The sequence below is a fragment of the Juglans regia genome, chromosome 11, assembly GCF_001411555.2.
Source record: "Juglans regia cultivar Chandler chromosome 11, Walnut 2.0, whole genome shotgun sequence".
NCBI classification, from domain to species: Eukaryota; Viridiplantae; Streptophyta; class Magnoliopsida; order Fagales; family Juglandaceae; genus Juglans; species Juglans regia.
This window is the reverse complement of record NC_049911.1, coordinates 13,284,747-13,305,837: the sequence shown is the minus strand read 5'-3', so window position 1 is coordinate 13,305,837 and position 21,091 is coordinate 13,284,747. Positions and strand designations below refer to the sequence as shown.

The 21,091-nt window shown below is 36.9% G+C and overlaps 2 protein-coding genes across 9 annotated transcripts; both read right to left on the bottom strand.

Moving 5' to 3' along the window:
- Window positions 1-4,222: 4,222 nt before the first annotated feature.
- LOC109000363 (putative pentatricopeptide repeat-containing protein At1g12700, mitochondrial) lies at window positions 4,223-9,602 on the bottom strand. 6 transcript variants are annotated; one of them, XM_018977204.2, is made up of 3 exons: window positions 6,013-9,602; window positions 4,993-5,873; window positions 4,223-4,666 (listed from the first exon to the last, which is right to left on the bottom strand). In XM_018977204.2, exon 1 carries the CDS (start codon window positions 9,505-9,507, stop codon window positions 7,615-7,617), a length of 1,893 nt encoding a protein of 630 aa, XP_018832749.1. In that variant the 5' UTR covers window positions 9,508-9,602; the 3' UTR covers window positions 4,223-4,666; window positions 4,993-5,873; window positions 6,013-7,614. The 6 variants fall into 6 exon arrangements, with proteins under 6 accessions (XP_018832749.1, XP_035538928.1, XP_018832750.1 ...); XM_035683035.1 differs by having other exon boundaries at window positions 4,993-6,054; window positions 6,150-9,602; XM_018977205.2 differs by having other exon boundaries at window positions 6,305-9,602.
- Window positions 9,603-12,234: 2,632 nt separating this feature from the next.
- LOC109000362 (myosin-binding protein 1-like) lies at window positions 12,235-20,052 on the bottom strand. Of its 3 annotated transcripts, none has more exons than XM_018977199.2 (4): window positions 19,750-20,052; window positions 17,932-19,201; window positions 15,757-17,547; window positions 12,235-12,713 (listed from the first exon to the last, which is right to left on the bottom strand). In XM_018977199.2, the coding sequence occupies exons 2-3, from the start codon at window positions 19,091-19,093 to the stop codon at window positions 15,782-15,784; spliced, it is 2,928 nt and encodes a 975-aa protein (XP_018832744.1). In that variant the 5' UTR covers window positions 19,094-19,201; window positions 19,750-20,052; the 3' UTR covers window positions 12,235-12,713; window positions 15,757-15,781. The 3 variants fall into 3 exon arrangements, with proteins under 3 accessions (XP_018832744.1, XP_018832745.1, XP_018832746.1); XM_018977200.2 differs by having other exon boundaries at window positions 19,754-20,052; XM_018977201.2 differs by having other exon boundaries at window positions 19,771-20,052.
- Between the last annotated feature and the right edge of the window lie 1,039 nt (window positions 20,053-21,091).

Sequence of the window (21,091 nt, the reverse complement as noted above, 5' to 3'; positions counted from 1 at the left end):
TAGAAGTTGAGTCATTGATGTGAGGCGGATCTAGAAAAAAGGGACCTATAGTTAATCTCAAAAAATTATTTGTGTATATACTGAAATGTGAAATCAAAATAAGAAAAAAGTGGTTGGAAGACATAGAAAATAAGGTAGCATTTAAAAAGTTTTGCTTGCACAAGACAAGCCTTGCTTGTAAGATGGAAGACCTACTTATATAATTTTCAATCCATTAGAAGTACCTTCTCGGGTGAATGTAGGACATAATTGAATGCTTGTTTTTAATTAGATGGGGATCAGCTAGGTAGACATTATCGAACATTTGACGAGAAATGAAAGAGGCTTTAAGAAAACCAGTAAGCTAACAGTGAATTTATGTATATTTATGCCCGAGTAAAAAAGAAAAAAAAAACAAAAGAAACAGTTGCTTGAACATTACAAGTCCATCGACAGCAAGCATATCATACAATATATGCTTTTGCGCCATGACAATCTCACTTGAGTTACAGAGACAAACACATTAGTACTGTCTACTGGGGTCTCCAGCCAGAACCACATGTGCAAGTCCTCCTGCATGTGGCTTGGTATGGGAGGAGGCAGAACTGCACATTTTTGTGTACAAAACATTGTCCAAGTGAATAGGCAGCGCCTACCAATGAAAGCTTTCTTGAAGAGGCTGGGCTGGTTCTTTCTCGGCATTTGCCTTTTAATTAGATGTTGGGGCTAGTTAGGTCCTAGGAAAGTATAGGCTGGCTTCCATCTCTATCTTGGCCGACATCCTAGTCCTAAGGAGGTGTGGAGTTCTGGGGCAAGCACCGATCCAATGCTATTAAAAATATATAATGATGACACATGAGAGGTTCAAGATTCAAGGTCATAAAAGGAAATAAAAAGTTCTACCATAGGTCATGAAACAAGAGAAATTGCTATTAGATTCACTGTCCAAACCCATAAAAGAAACACAATTATACATAATTTCAGTCGTTTCTTGTTAACAAAACCATTATCGTAATGGTAGTAATTTCCCTAGCTTTTGTAAATGAGTCACACTAATTCTAGTGATTTTCATTAACCATATTTGAAAACATTGTATAAAAGGTTTCGTTCTTTACATTGAAGTAGTTCCTTGAATTAGTGAACTTATAACCTTAAACCCGCAACAATCTTGACAACCAAAATGCCCCACTACCTCACAACAAAGAATCAACCTTCCTTGGAAAGCTTGAGTAGACAAATGGTCTTCCATGGAAATTGCTTGCCATTAGATCTTCTCATGGCTCGCACATACTAATAAGAAGCTATTTTCTACTAGGGCTAAGCCTATTATTATAATAAATAAAATTTCCGTTTACCTATGAAAAATAACTTCTCTTCTATAGTCTACCAAAGGGTAGTGGGACAGACCTGTTCTTTATCACACATCATTGTGTCCGAGCCTAGACGTAATGGTCTTTCTGGATTAAGAACCTAGTAATGTACATGAACCAAACAATAAGGCAACAATTTGAGAACCCAGAAAGAACACAAGATCAAAACCAAGAAATTGACTTTTGATTCCCTAAGAGGGATTTTCGAGTAATCTCCAAACTCTTTACAAACAATGAAAGTCAATTCATAAATTTTCCAGTTCCCTTCCATTTACAAGAGTCTGTTATTTATACTAAGGCTACACAGTAAAACGCAGCCGTTTAATACAACTAATCAACTAAAAACAACGGCTATTTACAATTGCCAAAACGCGCCGTATCATTAAACTGAATGCACCGCTTCAAGTAGCCGTTTCACTTCTTCAAATTTAAATGCAACGCACCATTTCAATCTTCAAATAGCCGTTAAGCCCACAATTTCTTCATACTTCTACCACTTCCTATTGCTTCTTCAGAAACTTACCCACGACAAATTCTTCTATAACTTTTCTAAAAGAGAGAGCCATTACATTCCCCCTCCCTTAAGACTCGTCCACAAGACATTATTAGAAAAAACTTTTCCTTTTAGAGAACCTTACCCACTAGGTGTTGATAAAGACCCCTCATGTTCCATAAGGATTCCCAAGAACTGTCCTCAACAGGAGCTCCCAACCACTTGACAAGGACCTCAATAATACACTGATTACCTTGTTTCCTCATCCTACTCTCTAAAATTAATTCAGGCTTTGGTTGAATTTGTCCAACTGCATCTGTTGGGGGAAGAGTTGGCAGTGGAGCAATGTCTTGACCTAGTTTCTTTTTTAAACATGACACATGGAACACAGGATGTATGGAAGAAGAAGATGGCAACTGTAACTTATAAGCAACAGATCCTATCTTTTCCAAAACCTTAAAAGGTCCATAAAAGCGAGGAGCAAGTTTCATATTATGCCTCAAAGAAACTGACTTTTTCTGTAGGGTTGTAATCTCAAAAACACCCAGCCACCAACTTGAAAACTCCTCTCAGACCTCCTTTTGTCGTCATAGTACTTCATTTTGTGTTGAGCCTTATGAATGTTTTCCTTTAACAAGGATAAAATCTCCTCCCTTGACTTCAATTGGAGATCCACAACTTGATTACGAGTAGTACCAGGCAAATATGACAACAACTTAGGTGGGGAATATCCATAAAGAGCTTCAAATGTAATAATAGTTGTAGTAGAGTGAGTTGTAGTGTTATAACACCACTCAGCCATAGATAACCATGCAGATCATTCTTTAGGCTTCTGTCTAGCATAGCATCTTAGATAAGTTTCCAAACTTTTATTCAATGCCTTAGTTTATCCATTTGATTGTGAATGGTAGGCTGAGCTAAAATCCAATGAAGTACCCTGCAAAAGAAACAATTGCCTCCAAAAGGAGCTGGTAAAAACTGGATCTCTATTCGAGACTAATGATTTAGGCAATCCATGGAGTTTAAAAACTCCAGAAAAGAAAACTTGTGCAACCTTAGTGGCTGTGTAAGGATGTGGTAAAGGAAAGAAATGAGCAAACTTTGTTTACCTGTCAATAACAACAAATACCACATAATAGCAGTTCGATGATAGCAACCCTTCCACAAAATCCATAGAGATATCATGCCAAGGAAGATCTGGAATAGGTAATGGCTGTAGTAAGCCATGATATTGCACATTTTCATGTTTATTAACTTGATAGATTTCACACTCTTGCACCAGTTTCTTAATATCTCGCCTCATGTCTTTCCAAAAGAAATCCAACCTAGCCTTTTTAAGAGTTCTATGGTAGCCTACATGGCCTGCCTGTGGGTTATTATGAATAAATTGCAAAATTTTTGCCTAGAAGGGTGAATATGGTATCACAACCAACCTTCCATTCCTTAACAATAACCCTTGCTGCAAAGAATAGTATTTAGGACCCTCTTGCCCTTGTTGTAACTTAGATAAAATCTCATAAGTTTTGGGACACAAGGAGTAACTATTTTTGAACCCCCTTTCCAGAGATGATGTGGCCCAAGTATTCGATTTCAAAGGTCCCAAATTTACACTTTGACATCTTAGCATACAAGGTGTGTTGCTCCAATACTTGCAAAACAGATTTCAAATGATGAACATGTTCTTCTATATTTCTACTATAAACCAGTATGTCATCGAAGAAAACTAGTACAAACCTCCTCAAAAAGGGCTTGAATATGTCATTCATCAGTCCTTGGAAAGTTGCTGGTGCATTGGTAAGCCCAAAGGGCATTACCAAGAACTTATGGTGCCCTTCATGAGTTTTAAAAGCTGTTTTGGGAATGTCTTGCTCTCTCACTCTGATTTGATAATATCTAACCCTCAAATCCAACTTAGAAAACACTTGGGCACCAAAGAGTTCATCTAACAACTCATCAATGACAGGTATTGGAAACTTATCTCTGATAGTTACTTGATTGCGTGCACGATAATCAATGCACATCCTCCAAGTGCCATCAGCTTTTTTAACTAGTAAAACAGGTGATGAGAAAGGACTTGGCTGGGTCTCACCACCCTAGAAGCCAACAAATCTTGAACAATCTTCTCAATTTCTGTCTTCTGGTAATAGGGATACCTATATGGCCTAACAGAAACAGGATTTGCCCCTTCTTTAAGATTAATAGGATGTTTAAAAGCCCTATTAGGTGGTAAGCCCACAGGTTCAGAAAAAACCCTAGGATATGTATTCAATAACTCTGATACCACTTGTAATGGTCTTTCTGGATTAAGAACCCAGTAATGTACATGAACCAAACAATAAGGCAATAATTCAAGAACCCAGAAAGAACACAAGATCAAAACCAAGAAATCGACTTTTGATTCCCTAAGAGAGATTTTCGAGTAATCTCCAAACTCCTTACAAACAATGAAAGTCAATTCGTAAATTTTCTAGTTCCCTTCCATTTACAAGAGCCTGTTATTTATACTAAGGCTACACACTAAAACGCAGCCGTTTAATACAACTAATCAACTAAAAACAACGACTATTTACAATTGCCAAAACGCGCCGTATCATTAAACGCAACGCACCGCTTCAAGTAGCCGTTTCACTTCTTAAAACTTAAACGCACCATTTCAATCTTCAAATAACCGTTAATCTTCAAATAGCCGTTAAGCCCACAATTTCTTCATACTTCTACTGCTTCCTACTGCTTCTTCAGAAACTTACCCACAAAAAATTCTTCTATAACTTTTCTAAAAGAGAGAGCCATTACAGTAGATAAATGAGGTTTATGTTTCTTTCACCTGCAAATGAGATGAACTATTGTTAAAACCAGATTAAAATGTCATGCTCGTACAACCAAAGCACAGAAGTGTGATCAGATGCAATATGAAGTTGCTCAATAAAATGGTTTCATCATCTCAACTTCTGAATTTAAAGATCTAGTACCATACGAATGCAATCACAGTTAAAAGAAGCAAACATATTTATTCTCAATAGGCTTCCATTGATTTGGAGAGATGGAGCAACCCAAGAAATCAAATATTTAGCAGTTTTGGGTTGGCATTAGGACGAACTTCAAGAAATATGAATTTTTGAAGGAAATTTACTAAAATATTTTAACTGTTACCTCAGTGAGGCAAAGGCTAGACTTGTAACTTCAAAAGAACACGGCTTCAAGGATTCTTTCCCAACCAAAAACCAGCAGCACCCAGTCTACCCATGAGGTCCATTTGGGCAGAGCCCTCCCCCTGTTTCAACCAACTAGCCCTCCCTTCTTCTTCTATATCTATCAGCTCTCCTCTCTCTCTCTCTCCATCAGCATGTTCTTCTGTGGCTGACCAACCATTCTTACGGCTTTCGGGTATGCCACGTCGCATTCCAGATTGTTATTCAAAGAAGAAAGGATTCACACCTTCCCTCAAGTAGACAGGTGCTCTTGAGAGCTTGCTTGATGAGCTTGGTGTTCCACTGGCTAAAGTATCATCATCAGTTTCACCAGATGGAAAAGGCACCAACTTATCCAACCACCTTCAACACACAAGTGTCTTTCAACTGATCATGGATGCTAGTGTGGCCAATGCGTCAGCAAACTGATTCTTTGTCCACCACTTTTCCCATTTTCTGAACACGTGAGAATAACACTCATCCACGTGAACCCCATGTGCCACACCTTCTGGACATTTTGCAGCCTACTGCCACCCATAGAGAATTTCCCTCTTCTCAAACACCTCTTTTCCTTTAATTTACTGTTAGTTTTTCTTTTTTCACTTGTATTTTCAAGGAATTCGGAGCTCATATTTGCGCCAATCCACCAAACTCTGCGTGACTATGTGTCTTGCTGAGAACCTCTGGTGTCCGGCTCCACCATATCCTCATCAGTGCTAGATCCAGTTCCTTATAGAGGATGGTTCACAGAATCTCTACTTTTTGTGTGTTTTTGCTAGGAGCTTTGAGCTCCTACCGACAATGTTGGACTAAAGTTCAACAATAACTGCTTCAATCGGGCTTCTACAGATTGCACCCCACAGCAGTCCATTAGTAAACTTTCAAAATCCACCCTAGTAGTAAGACCTCTATGTAACACCAAGAAACATGGAATTGGCCTGATTTATTTGGAGTCATTTCCTGATTTATGATTGATTATTACCTCACTTTGGGCTAGCTGCTTTGGAGTGATTGTCAGGTTCTCCTACCGCACCATTTGTATTTATTGACTTTAATATAATTGCTACTACATAAGAAAAAAGGAAAAAAAGACACTAGCCTCATGAAACTTCTAATGACCTTCTGTAACTTCTGCCTGAACTTGATATATCTCCATTGATGAACCACTTCAATTCAGGTTATTAAGGCCATTTCCTCGTAATTGCAAAAAATAGCATAAGTTTATGGCATGAATCTAAGTTTTTTAAAATAGTCTTCATATAAGCTTACTACACCTTGAAAGATGCTTTTCCAAGTGTTGATGGTGGAACGTTCTGTCAATGGGGGAAGGTTTTTGGTGACAGGACCAGGAGATATCAGAAGTGAGAATGCTTGAGCTTAGTTCTGGAGTTCGAGCATTGAAAGTGAATTCAGCTATCCAAAGCCCAAGTGGAAGCGGCTATTCTGACCACATCATTAGATACCAAAATAACTTAAGTCAACAAGAAATACATTAAAAAAAAACTATACAACACAGAACACCACATAAACAGTATAAGTAAAAATAAAATAAAAGATCAACTGAGAATGGTGGTTTTCAAAGCGAAATTTTGAAGAAATATCAAGCTTTCTCCAACTGCAGTCTGGTTGACATCAATTAAGTTCTTTAATCCAAATCTAAATTATTAACAAAGAAGCTAGCATAGAAAACTGAGAGAAAAAATGGTCAAGCGAGGTTTTTTATTTTTTATTTTTATTTCATTATTTTTTTTATTTTTGGATAGGTTAACAGCAGAATAATGAGAGAGGGGAATGAAGGCTAAAATCGGTTTTTACAGCTTTAGAAAGGGTGATACACTTCACTTGACAACAGTGGAAGAAAATATATATTTTTTTTATCAGTGACAGTGAAAGAAAATATATTGAGCCTGAATTAGTGATGGTCAGAAGGGAGGCATAAATAATGTAGAGTTTGCATCAGTTTTTTTTTTTTTTTTTTAATCAGTAGATTACATATCAGGCTATTTAATAAAAGCTAAAAGCTATAGATTATATCACAAACCAAAAGCTATAATGTAAATATGTTACAAATATACATGTCAGAGTGAAGAACATTTATATACCAAAATAGATTCAAAATTATAGTTTCCTTCTGTTATTATGGATGGAATATCCGCAAGGTCATTGGATCATAACCATGGTCCAAGAAGACCCATGAAGCTTTGATGTACTGCTTTCACCAACTTATCATGTGTCTCTGAAAGTGTTGCTAAATTAATATTTACCTGAGTGCTTGAAGCTCCTTTTACCCTAATTAGTTTGATCATTGATGCTGAAACTCCAAGCTAAGTTCCTGAACATTTTTTATCTAGAAGATTTCCAAGGCTTTTCCATAAAATCATACTTTTTAAGGTATCCCTAATCTTTGAGATAAAGCCCTAGGTATTTTTCATGCAGCAGATTGTGAAGATGACACTTCTAGGGAGTAAAAAGCAACCTGCTACTGCTTCACATAAAAGTAATCCATTAAGATTACTGCACTGCCAACTTTCGCACGATGCTTCAACTTCATGTTCAATACCAGGAATAGCCTTCATACATAACTCTAAGGCTTTTCAAGAGAGGAAGGTTGTAGACCATCGGTAGACAGCAAATCTACTAACATGCTATTAGTGTAAGAATCTGTTGTGAAACCCCTCTCAGCCATTACTTGAAGAAGTTCTATTGCCCTTGATGTCTCTTTGTTTCTTAGACATCCTCGGATAATTGCATTATAGGTGAAACTATTTGGTGGGCAGTCACTTTCATCCATTCTTTTGAGTAACTCCCTTGCTTCATCCAATAATCCTTCCATACAAAGTCCATCAATCATTGAAGTATAGGTCCTAACATTGGGTTTTAAACCTTTTTTCGAGAGACCAGAAAATATTCCCCTTGCAAGTTTGAGTTTCCCAGCTTTGCACATACCATCAATGAATACACTGTAAATCACAATGTCAGAATCCATCCTATTACTTTCAATTTCTTTGAAAAGTTTCATAGCCTCATCAATATCTTGATTTTTGCATAGCTTATCCAGCAATGTGGAGTAACTAAAGATATCTGGAATCTTACCATGAGCTTCCATATCATTAAGAAGCTCTTGTGCAGCTTTAAGTCTCCCAACAAGGCACATGCCACCAATAAGAGTGTTGTAAGTTACAGAATCAGGAACCAGCCTCCTAACAGACATTTCTTCAATAAGAATCATGGCCTCATCCACTCTTCTACTCCTGCAATATCCTTTGATCAAGATGTTATAGCAACAAGCATCGGGATGGCAACCCCTCTCAACCATCACATCATAGACTTTTCTGGCCTCATCAATCTGATCCCGCATACAGTATGCATCCATGAGTGTGCTATAAGTGACTATATCGGGCTCCAAACCTCTCTGAATCATTACTTCAATCACACATTTTGGTTCAACAGTCATTCCTTCTTTACAAAGCATCTCTGTCAGCATACATATAATTCTTAGATCTGGTACAACGTCCCTACTCTCCATTTCCTTCAAAAAACCTGAAACTTCCTCCCACTGATACGAATTGCATAGCCCATGAATCAAGGAATTACAGCTGACAACATCTATGGAAATACCTTTACCTATCATTTCTAACAATAGATTCAAACCCTGAATAACTTTCCCATCCTTGCATAGACGATCAATGATAGCGCTATATACAACTTTATCAGGCTTACAACCTCCTTCTTCCATCTTCCTAAGCATCCCAATAGCCGCACTAGTATCACCCATTTTGCACAACCCATTTGTTATCGTCCCATAAGTAACCATATCTGGCCAATACTCCATCTCCACCATTGCATTGAACAACTCCACCGCTTTCACTATTTTTCCATCAATACAAAACCCATTAATCAGAGTAGTGAAAGTCCTACAACCCGGCTCATACCCAAGTTTCAAAATCTTACCCAGTAAGGAAAACGCAAAATCCGAGCGGTTCAAGTTGCAAAAACAATTGGTCACAATGTTCAAAGTACAAACATCAGGCATAATTCCTCCCAAGCCCATTTGCTTATATAAAGATATCACGGCCGAAAAACGCTTCATGTGCGCAATTTTACCTAAAATCTGATTGAAATCCACGATAGACGGCCGGGAACCCATTTGAAGTAATTGATCGAATATGCTGAGGGCATCGTTAAAATTAGTCAGCCTACCATACTTACATTGTTCCCTCACAGATTTCAAGAACTGGGCCTGAGCATATCTTTTTGCTTTTTTGGATATTCTACTAGCACTGATGCTAGTAGCAGAACAAGACGTTTGAGAATGAAGGGAAGCAATCGAAGCAAAAGCAATTGGATAATTTGTGAAGAAAGAAAAAAGGCTAGTGGGTCTGTTAGTGGTACCGTCTTCAAGCAGAGAAGAACAAGGAGAAGCAGAAGCACATCTTGAAGCAGTAGAGACAAAAGCGATTCTCTGCACCAACATCATAAATCTACCCGTTTTCTCTTCCCTAATAACGTTTAGTTTTGGCTATACGCCTCTTCTGGGTTTTGTTGAGCCGAAAAATAGAAGGAAAGCAAGAAAACGAGAGGGTAACGTAAAAGCCTAAGGAAGCTCGCGGATGAGTTTTGCTAGAACCACTGTCACACTTCATACTTCGTATTTTTAAAATTTTTTAATATTTTTTTAAATTTATTTCAAATTTTTTATTCATTATTCATATAATAAATATTTAATAATAAAATAATAAAAATTTTAAAAAATAAATATGAAGTGTAAATAAGTTGTGAAGATTTATTATTTCAGAAATGAGTTATCCCTCCTCCTATCTGATTCCCTCTCTTAGCTCACCTAACCACGTCGTGCGCCACCTGCAGTCACCAGCCACCACCATCGGCTCTCCTAATGACGGCCACCTTCAAGCCTCCACAGCAACCCCCACGCATAGCCCCCTCTCTCAACCCTAAATGGATTCTCCTAGACGATTTCTCCCTCTCGTTGTTATAGCCATCGTCAACCTCCAATCCCACCGTCAGTACTAGTGGAATTAGCCGCATCGTGTACTCCTCCCTCGCCAAGCAACCCATATCACATTTGGCCTCTGTCTGTCACTGTTGGCCACCTAACAACGCCACCGACCACCTCAACGGCTCTTTCTCACACCAACGACCCTCTAGCCACCTTCGAGCCTCCACGACAGCCTCCATGCACAGTCCCTCTCCTCTCCTCTCTTGAAATGGGTCTCACATGAATTTAGTCACCATGCTGCCGTCGTACGCCAGTCCAACCACCACCAACGGGCCCCACGACCTCCCAACAACCCCACCATCTAACCCAAGTCACGGCAACTCCGTCCTCTCTCTCTATCATAGCTCACATAGCTCCAGTAGTTTGCCTTCCTTTGTTATGTATTTCAAATTTCTCCGCAGGGGTTGAAATTGGTCAATTTGCTTATTGAGAAATTGGTCACCCTGCTTAGCCACGTGAAGCGTGTTTTGGTTGATATCAATCCTTTTTCTTTTTCTAAATCCTTTCAATATTTAAAAAGAAAAAAATATTACAAATTTACTTAAAAATATTTTCTTAATTATTAAATAAATAAAAAATCGAGAGTAGCCCAAGCATTATTCACAAATTTATTTCCGGGTTCGACACTGAAAGTAGTTATTATTAGAACTGATTTAATTATTCAATTTATTTACACCTCTAATAATTATTTTATTAAAATACATTAATATATTATCTTCTTTAATTATCTTCTTTGTACTTCTAGCTTAGCTGATCATTAGCTTATATCGTGACCCATAAATTCACCCTTATCATTCATCATCAATGATATCAATTATGTGAAATTTAAGAAAATCAGCGCTTTATAAAATTAAAAAAAAAAATGAATTAAATCTAATTATCTTCAAAAGTATGAAAGGTAATATCCTCGTAATTTTTTTTCAACGTTTCATATTGATTCCTTTATTTCAAATCGGCAGTAAGATAGGGAAGTTGTTGAACACTGATACTATGCAAATTTTACGATATTACGCACTTTTTTCAATTTTGTAAGGAAAACATTAAACCCACCGAGATTTTTTCCGGTCCCGAAAGGCCTTTTTTTAAAAATTTATTTAATGATTAAAAATATAATTTTTTAAAATTATGTTGTGAATTTTTTATTAAATATATTTAAGTATATAAAAAAACGTATGGAAAAAATCAGGAGAATTTCTCTTGCTGTAGCCCGATCGTTTTTGTAATTAGTTACCCCAAGTTAATTTTATTGTTTAGATTTAAAAAAAAATAAAAATTGGGTTTTTTTTTCATGTTTGGAAAATGCCACGTGTACACGATCTTTTTTTTTTTTTTTCCCAAAAAGATAAAGGCCTACCGACCATTGTTTCTTTGATTTTTTTAGGTAAATAGTAAGAAAGATAATATATTCTACATCCATCTATTCCTTTACGATTTTTAGCTCAACGCCAACAATCATAAACTGGCAATGAGAAAGCCTGGTTCTGAATTATCAACTCCTTTTTACCCAACTGTATTTTTTTATTTTATTATCTTTTTAATTCTGCTGATAGCATATGTTCATGGTAAAGTCAGTGCCCTGACAGTGTCCAAGGCATTAAGATGGGTTGAAAATGAGTGTTGGTGTCATTTTACCTCACCAAATTGTATCTTCTTAGATGTTAAGATGACAAAATCTTCACAGCCAGCTTTCACCAGCTTTGGCATACTGAATAAAATGATACCTGTGAGGGGTAGGATCTCTTTTAAAGACATTGTACTTTTGAGCCAACATTAGACTGATAGAAACAATTTGGAAACCAACCTTCTTCATGAAGAGCTAGAAACAGGGCAACCAAGAAGATAGACATCTTTCTCATTCACTTTTCTTTTTCAACTTGAAAAACCAAAAACATAAGCGTTATGGAAATTAAAAGGCCACTTAACTTTAAATGAAAACTAGTAGTTTAATTACATATATCTCTTATACAATAAGTTCAAGTTGATGGCATGTATGATTTAGTTTTCATTTAATACTGCGGCGGAAGACATACTGCAGGCAGAGTCATGACCAAGATTCAAAATGACAAGATCCAGGGCGAGAATGCTGCAAGATGTCCTCCCCCACAAAATTATTTTATGTGATTTTCATGGCCACGAAGATTGAAGATAGTGTGGAAATTAAAAGCTCATGAAGCTGAGTTCAATAACCAAAGCAAGTTGAATTTAGTGTTATCACATTTCTTTAATTGTACAAAGAAATTGGTGTTGACTTACTGATATCAACCATTATCTTCAGAATTCAAACAATCGAACAATCAAATTTTACACACAAAAAAATCCCTTTCTACAATGCAATCACTCATCCATCCATATAGTTAAATGGTAAACAAAACAGAAAACAAACTCCAAACTGAAGTATAGACTATGTGGGAAAAAAGCCTCTCCGACTCTATGGAAGATTTATGTTAAATGCAACAAAAACCAAAAGTGTATAAATATGCCCTACAAAGGTGGGGAATCAAGTAGAGAGACTTGGTGCATACCGTTGAATCCTACCGTGTTTTTCCCCTTTAAAAAAACGCCTCGATACTGTACACTTGAGAGCCAGTCCTCTTTCTTAACAGGTTTTCAGAAGTATATCTGACTTGCATTCTAGGAAGCACCAACATGGCTTTCCCCAGATGAACCTGAATAATTCATTTATAAAGCAAGTGGGAAGTTAGGGGCTAAATGAAGGAATAAGTGAATAACATATAAATTGAAATTCAATGGAACAAACTAATTACAGAGAAAAGCCAACAGTCGTGTTGAGGCACTGAATAACAGTCCATACTAGCATCATATAGACGTGTAATCTACTATATGAAAAGAAATCAAAGAAACATAAATTATCACACCCCTTGTAGAAAGCAATCAAGTATCTTTCTTTTTATAGATAGAAAGCAATCACGTATCTTTTGAGAAAAGATATCTTTGATCATTAAATTTCATTTACGCTGCTAAAATGTTGAGAAATCTTTTCTTCAAATTGTTTTGTGGTTCTTAAAAAGATGTTTCTATCATCAAAGAAAGGAAATAATACACTTCAATTGATACACCACAATGACTAAATAAATTGGACAACTTCAAAGAATCTCAGGAAAAATTACATAAATTGCCTGGAACATCTTCAAGCAATTTGTTTTCTTAAATAGAGAAGACAAGCAATCCCATAAAATTACAACATAAGGGCCCAGCAATAATAAATCAACATCTTCACAAGAATATACCTTAAACAACCAATATGACTCACTATATCAACTCTAGAATTCACCTCTCAAGCAAGATTAATTTCCCAGATGATAAGCTACCAAACCATTGCTTCCTTGATCATCTACCTAGTACTGGATGCCAACACTTAAAAGATCCAATCATTGAAGGTCCATGGAAATCAGAATTTTCATCAGTGTTTCAAGTAACTTAGAAACCCAAACTTTTAGGGGAAAAATGTATCTCCAATAATAATAATACAATTAAAAGTATTTGAAGGGAAAAAATAATCATCTAATGAAATCATTAAAAAAAATAACTTATGGCTTATGCCATGGGTATTATGATTCCCATTTCCATTTTATCCTCTAATGAATGGTCTGTGGTCTCAGTTTCAAATGACATGTCCTAATGTGTGTATGTGTGTGAGTGTGGGTATTTGTGTGTGCGTTTGCATGCGAGTGGCCGAACTTGTGTGTTTTCTTCTGATATACAGATCATGTGGTAGGCCAGAATTTAGCCTGAGGTTTAACTAGGCTTAGCGGACTATTGTTTCAATCTCTTGGCATGCCACCTGGTGAAACCAAAAGGCTTTAACAATTTATTCAATTAAACCTAACTCTCATTGTTGTTTATCTTAAAACAAGGAAGCTACATTGATCTCCAAATAGCAACTCAGACCTTTCTCAAGAGCAGACATTTATGCATATAAAAACCTTAAAGCTTTCCGTTCTACAAGCCCTTCCTATCATGCTAGGTTGCAAATGGAAAGTCTCTCCACCCACAAATATGTTACAGCATATTCTTAGAATGTAAAAACACAGCCAGTTGTGCAGACCGTACTACTGTTGGCCTGAACTTCCAGAACCAGAACAAATATCTAATTGCAAATTATTTTCATGCCAGCTAAATCTAATTATGGTTTCCAAACCTTCAGTCTGGATCCATCTATTCTCCAAAATTCAACTCACATGTTCTTTAGTCCTCCTCCTGTCCTTGAGCACCTTCAAATGAACCAGGTCAATAGTTATTGGTGGAAAGATCTGACACCATTTCCCACAAAAAGTTACCATCTTTTCCACATTGATGCCACCTCTCACAGATATAATTATCCCTTTGGTCTTTGAACTCATCCATAAAGCATAATGCACCATAAAGCATACATATTGTCACAGATATCTTGTAGAATTTTCTCACAGCAAAATCACTTGAGTGCGCCCACACAACTCAAAGAGAACTTCTCCACCTACCCAAATTTGACGCTCACACCCTCCCTTTAGCGCAAACCAATCCTAACAGATATCTTGTAAACTCTTCCCCCTTCAGAATAAGTATTATCCACACCACACTTTAGGAGCCCTACTACACTTCAATTTTCCTGCTTCACATTTGAAAACTATAACCATGGTGCATTAAAATAGATTTTTACTATAAGCAATTTCTCACAAGTACTTTTTTTATGTGTACTTGCACCTATAGATTAATCTAAAAGTATCTGTTTATTTTAGAACGTCATTGTACAAAAAAGAGGGCTACAATGCTCTACATGTAACATTGTGTAACTAACTGTTTGAAACTACGCTTCCTCAGCCAAAGGAAAAAGTAGAGAAAAAGAAACTAACATAGTCAACTACCACTGGAAAGTCATAACTTCATATGATAACCCATATGATAAGTAAGAGTAGGTGGTGTATGGAATCTCACATTGCTTGGGAATAAGAAGTTCTTGCTCTTTATAATGTTCTAATTGGCCTCCAATTATATTTTTGACTAGTCCTTTTGGAGTATAGGTCATGTGGTTTTGTCATTCCATTGGGGTGTTACTAATGGTATCAGAGACTATCTCAACCAAAAATATAGGACTTGAGCCATGTCACCTACGACGGACGGCCTGACAAGGATGTCGGGAATTTAAGAGGGAGAGGTTGTGATACCACCCCTTATGATAAGTAGGTAGGTGCTTTATAGGATCCCATATTGCTTGAGAAGTGCACTTTATAATGTTCTAATTGGGCATCACCTACCCTTACTTATCATATGGGGTATTACAATCTCTCCCCCTTAAATTCTCAACATCCTCGTCGGGCCCGTCTATCATAGGTGGCGCGGCTCAAGTCCCACAATTTTAGTTAGGATATTCTCTTATACCATTTGTAACGCCCTAATAGAAGATCCAAATCATATGACCTATACTCCAAAAGGATTAGTCAATGATACAATTGGAACATTATAAAGAGTAAGAACTTCTCATTTCCAAGCAATGTGAGATCCCATACACCACCTACCCTTATCATATGGGGTATCACATGTAAGGACTTTAGCACTTTAATATTTCCAAAAAAACATATATGAAACGTGTGAATATAAAGCCAGGCAATCCTTCCCATGGTCAAGAAAAAGAAAACTGCAAGATTGCAGACATCATGAATAGAAACTATATGGGGATTTTGATCCGAGTACTACTTTAATGAAAGTCCTCACCTGGGTGATACTTTCACATGAAGCCTCAAGCAATGGTTGGCTCTCTTCTTCTTATACCACCAATCCTTCGTAATTCTTGCAAGTGAGAAGCTACCTCCCGAATTAATTGAAGCCCTTCCTCGCCGTTTCTGACTAAGTTAATGGTGTGCTCAAGAAAACTTCGGTCTGCCTCAAGTGCTTCCAATCTACCTTTCAAATCTGAAACCTCATCTTCAATAGAAGCTAAATCAGTTTCCCTATGGAGTACATAAGAGCCTTGCGCAGCACTATCAAATTCAACATTTTCCTTGCAAATGAGCTGAACTTGCTTGAGTGATGCTTGGGTATTCAGATTAGCACTGGATACAGATCCATCATGTTGTATTGACAAATCATCCTCTTCTACTGCTCCGTTTTCTTGAGTTTCCCCTTCAAAATTGGACTCTTTCAACTCACTTTTTCCATCTCCTCCAATTTTAGGATATTCACCATTTTCCAAGAATACACCATTACTAGATAACAGATAAAGCTTCTCCTCTAAATTCTTCAAACATTGCAAAACATATGACCTTTCATCTTCTAACTCAAATAATTCATTCTTCATGGCACCTGTATTGTTATTCCCCAGTTGGGTCTGCTTTTCTTCAACTTTATCACAGATATCAAGTTTGGCAGTAGCTGAGTTTCTAAGAACACTTGCACTATTCTCAACAAAAAGAGATTCTGAATGATCAATTCCAATATCTATTGCCTTCATATCACAAGTTTCCTCCGCCACATTCTCCAGAATTGATTCATTTGGATATTTATTCCTATAAAATTCAAGCTCGGCTTCTAGATCTTGCATCTCTTTTTCCTTCTCTGCAAGAAGGTCATTTGCTTTTTGCAGTCCTTCCATATCGTATTCGGATTGCTCTTCCATCAGTCGTAGGCATTGCAAGGCTTCCATATGGACGGTTGCCTTCTCCTCCTGCAATTTAGTAATCATGGCCATGGCCTGATTGACTGCAACAGCAGAAGCATTTCTTTCTTCTTCCAACTCCTTATATAATGCACTCATATGCTTCCTATCATGTTCTATCTGTCGTTTTAATCTATCAATCAAACTTTCACCTTCAAGTTCGCTGACAATGCTTCCATCAAGAGACAAGCCAGACTCGTTTCTCTCAAGTGAGATCCTTTTTTGAAATGTGCTTCCGTCCAGAGAGAAACCGGACTCATTTCGTTCAAGTGAGGTTCTGTTCTGAAGTGTGCTTCCATCCAAAGATAAACTAGATGTCTGAAGTGCACTTGCATCCAGAGACAAACCAGACACGTTTCGCTCAAGTGCGATTCTCTTCTGAAATGTGCTTCCATCCAGAGATAAACCAGACTCATTTTTTTCAAGTGAGACACACTTTTGAAGTATCTTCATTCCAGTAGAGTAAGAAACATCAGCAGTCTTCAATTCGCCAGTATTTACAGAAAATTTAGGACTCTTTTCATTCATTGATTGCTCAATCCCTCGAGTGCCAGATAACTGTGAGAATAAGAGCTTCAAATCTTCACTAAGTCTGGAAGAATCCTTCCCAACCCATTGTTCTACAAGAACACCAGACAATTGTCTTCCTCTATTGCCAACAGCTATCTTATAAGCATCACCAAGATCCAATAAGTCAGATGCTTGCTGAGCAGAGTCACCTGAAATGGGCTTTGTTTCTAGATCAAATTTGGATGATGTAGTTGGTGCAGTTCTTTCATCATTGATTTCCCCAAAGGACTCAAACTCCACCGCAGGTGTTCTCGCAACTTCATTGTTTCTTCTAAGATCTACTGAAAGAAACAATTCAATTTAAGATAGATAAAAGGTTAATCAAAATGGGTAAAGATACAAAGAATGGGCATTGCAAGTAAATAATTTATGATGCAATCCTATCGTTATGCACAAAAATTTGAAGTAATTAAAAATAATATGAGAAAGCACAAAACAAAATGAAATTCAAACTAAGATATTTTTTGTAAATTGAAGTATGACAAACACTTTAGGATGGAAGAGGGGTTGGTGAAGGAGATGAGGGCGGTGTAGATGCTCATAAACGCAAAAGCCAAATACAGACATATCAACTTCTATGAAAGAATATTAACATGTAGTTCCCAAGACCAAACAGTACCACAGAATGATAGAGAACACGAAAAACTGAAAAATTCTCAACTTACAGCATTCTTTTGATACTTCAATTGTGGTTTCCAGAGCATTTGATGATGGAGTGACATCATCAAGGGAAATAAGATCATTTGGAGCATTGGAATTGGCCTTGCTATCAGCTTCGGTTGGAGCAGGGGAACTGGCTTTGCTATTTGGTTGTTGCCAATTGAGTTCCTCTAGACCATTCTTAATAACAACAATTGTAGAGCCTGATGTACTGCCATGGACATCAATAGAATCTAACTGCACCAGCGAAGTTGATGAGGAAGCCTCAGGTGCAGAATCTGCAATTATCAGGTTCTCAGTGGCCGAAACATCAGCCAGAGTAATTATAAGTGGCTCCAAATGTGAACTTCGAACAGCATGATCATCTTTGGAAGCATCAGTTTCACGAAGCAAGGCACTACCATCACCATCACCATCGTCGTCAGAGTACAGGACTTCAGATTCAGTATCTGAATTAACCTTAAGCTCTGTGTATCCTACATGAGACAAAGAATCTCGCTCACTATTTCTCGGATTAGAGGCTCTAACTGGCACAGATGGTTTTTCTCTTCTCTTCTTCAGGTCATCCTGATCAAGTCCAACCACACCTGATAAAGGTGCATCAAACTCAGCAGCTTCAAAGCCAACTGATTTGGTCTGAATCAACTTTGGAGGATGGCTTCTTAAAACCCATGGTTCATTGCAACAAGAACAATGCCTAATGCTTGAAGAACATATTTTATGTCCCTCAATTAAGGGGTCCTGATCAAAGCCACAGAGAGTATCCTCCCCCAATTTGCCCACCAATAACCTGTATGTTTCAGCATTGGATTTATTGATCGTGGCAAACGAGAAGAGACAAGTTTCACATAATCCACGAACGTCTACAAGCTTATTGTGAGCATGGCAAAGAACTAAGTTAGAAATCTCCAACTTATGATGGCCGCAGATCAAATCCCAAAGGTATCCCGATTTCTCACCGCCAAAAACGTGATCAAGTCTTGAGCACAGTAAACAAGGCATTTGCAATTTGCAGTAACGAGAAAACTTTGTAAGTAAGAATGAGAACAAGGCATTAACAAACAAAAAGATAATAAGCAGCCATTCAAGAACAGCAGAAGCCAGAGCCGTGGTAAAACTCCAGTGAGTTGTGTGTGGTTTGGCAGACGAAGTCATCGAGGTAGCCATGCCCCAGAAAAAAAACTAATTTCAGAGAAGAACAAATTGATTGCTCAAAACACGGTAAAGGTTTGAATCCTCCAATATGACATCAAGAATCCAAGATGAATCTCGACACTGCAGTCATTGATGGAAAAACAGGCAAATTAGCGTTAAGTTAGAGCCAAAAACCCAAATAAAACACCACATCAAAATCATGAACGCAAACAAATAGGACTCCAAGAAAAAAAATTAAGGAACTTGTTTCTCAATAATGAACTATACTCATACAGCTTAGAAAAACGAACAATTCTCATACAGGATCACTACCCAGAAACAATTGCAACAGAAAAGCCAATATAGCCGAATTCCATGAAAAGAAGACAAATCCATTGAAAAAGACAACCGAATTCCAAGAAAAATAATACCAACCATGAAACCAAAGGAACAGAAATTCATTGAAAAAGACACAGACCCATTTGTTGTAAGAGATCAGTATCCCCCCCAAAAAAAAAAACATAAGACTTAAATGTAGCCAATACGTCCAAATTGCTCATTCTCTAAAACTCTAAAGTCAATCAAACAAATTCTATAGATCAGAACAAAAGCACGAAATCTGATAGACAGAAAATAAATAAGACAAAAACTCAAATTAATCAAACAGGGTATAAAAAGAACAGGAGTACCAACAATTAGAGAACCCTGACTTGTTCGCGCGAGAAACCCAAGAAAGCAATGAATATTCAGAGGCAGAATGACAAATCAGAGTGACCCATTTTCAAGCTCATGACAACAAGACAAAAGATCCCATTTAGAAGTTCTTGCAATGCGAGAAGATTCAAAGGCAAAACAAAGTCCAACGAGAGGTTGAAGCTTTCCAACGGATCCGCACGTAGTTGTCACATTTTTCTTAATAAAAAAACAAGCCGACCAGGGCCTGAAAGTCGGCTGCTGATAAGAGAAAAGGATCGCATTACCGAAAGGGCCCCAAAAATAAAGTAGTTTGGCTATTCTTCTTTCCACGATAATGCAATTCTAACCCGTTCATCCACTTTTCGCATACTCTATTTTTTTTGTTTTGACAAGTTATCAACTGAAATATTGATTTTTTGCGAAGCAAATTATAGAAATAAGAGTTGGTAAAATATTTTTTTTTCTTTTTTTTTAATTTTAGTACAGCACTGCTCAATTTAGCATCCGTTGGCAAGAAAGTAAATGAGAGGTCTATTTTTCTCTAGGCTGATGTTATCATTTTCAATTATTTTTTATCACAAAAATATTTCATAACTTTTAGCTAATCTTTCTAATAAATCGTTTTTGTAACAGCAATTATTCAATTTTTCCTTCTCACCAGCAGCTTAATTAATTTGTTGGAAAATAAATTTATGGAACAATATCCATTTAAGTGATTACATTATACATATCATAGGAGGTAAATGAAATCTATCATCGCATTATGACGTACATGTTGGACTCGTTCATTGGGTCATGGTGTCATCATTTTTAAATGCCTTCAAATATAATTAGAAAAATTCTAGACATAATTCCTACACTCTTGCACACCACTTAAAAATATATAATTTTATTTTTTTGCCCTCATACTTTACATTTCATATTTCTTTCTCCCATTCTTCTTCCGAGTAATGCTATACACCACATTCTTATTTTATTTTGATCATACTAAGTGATATATGCCACATTCATCATCATTAGATGATAAAGAAACATACAATAAATGATAATTTAATGGTGATAAATGTGTCACATCATACTTAGGTCAGGTTTGGGGGGTGGGATGAGACACAAAATTCTCATCTCATCTCATCTCATCATTACACATTTTTCAAATCCTCATACAAAATATAATAAACAATTCAACTTTTTCAAATTTCAATTCAACTTTTTCAAATCTCAATACAATAATAATACTAAAACATAATATTTTAAACACTAAAATAAAATACAAAATTCTCATCTCACCTCCCAAACCTGCCCTTAGTGGGATAAAAGTGTGATGGTAATATGGTG

Bases quoted from the DNA above. Each gene is read 5' to 3' on its own strand.
- LOC109000363 (XM_035683034.1), bottom strand. From the start codon at position 9,507: ATGATGTTGGTGCAGAGAATCGCTTTTGTCTCTACTGCTTCAAGATGT.
- LOC109000362 (XM_018977199.2), bottom strand. From the start codon at position 19,093: ATGGCTACCTCGATGACTTCGTCTGCCAAACCACACACAACTCACTGG. The intron at 17,548-17,931 runs GTAAGTTGAGAA...TGTTTCTTTCAG, and splicing joins TGAAGTATCAAAAGAATGCT to TAGATCTTAGAAGAAACAAT.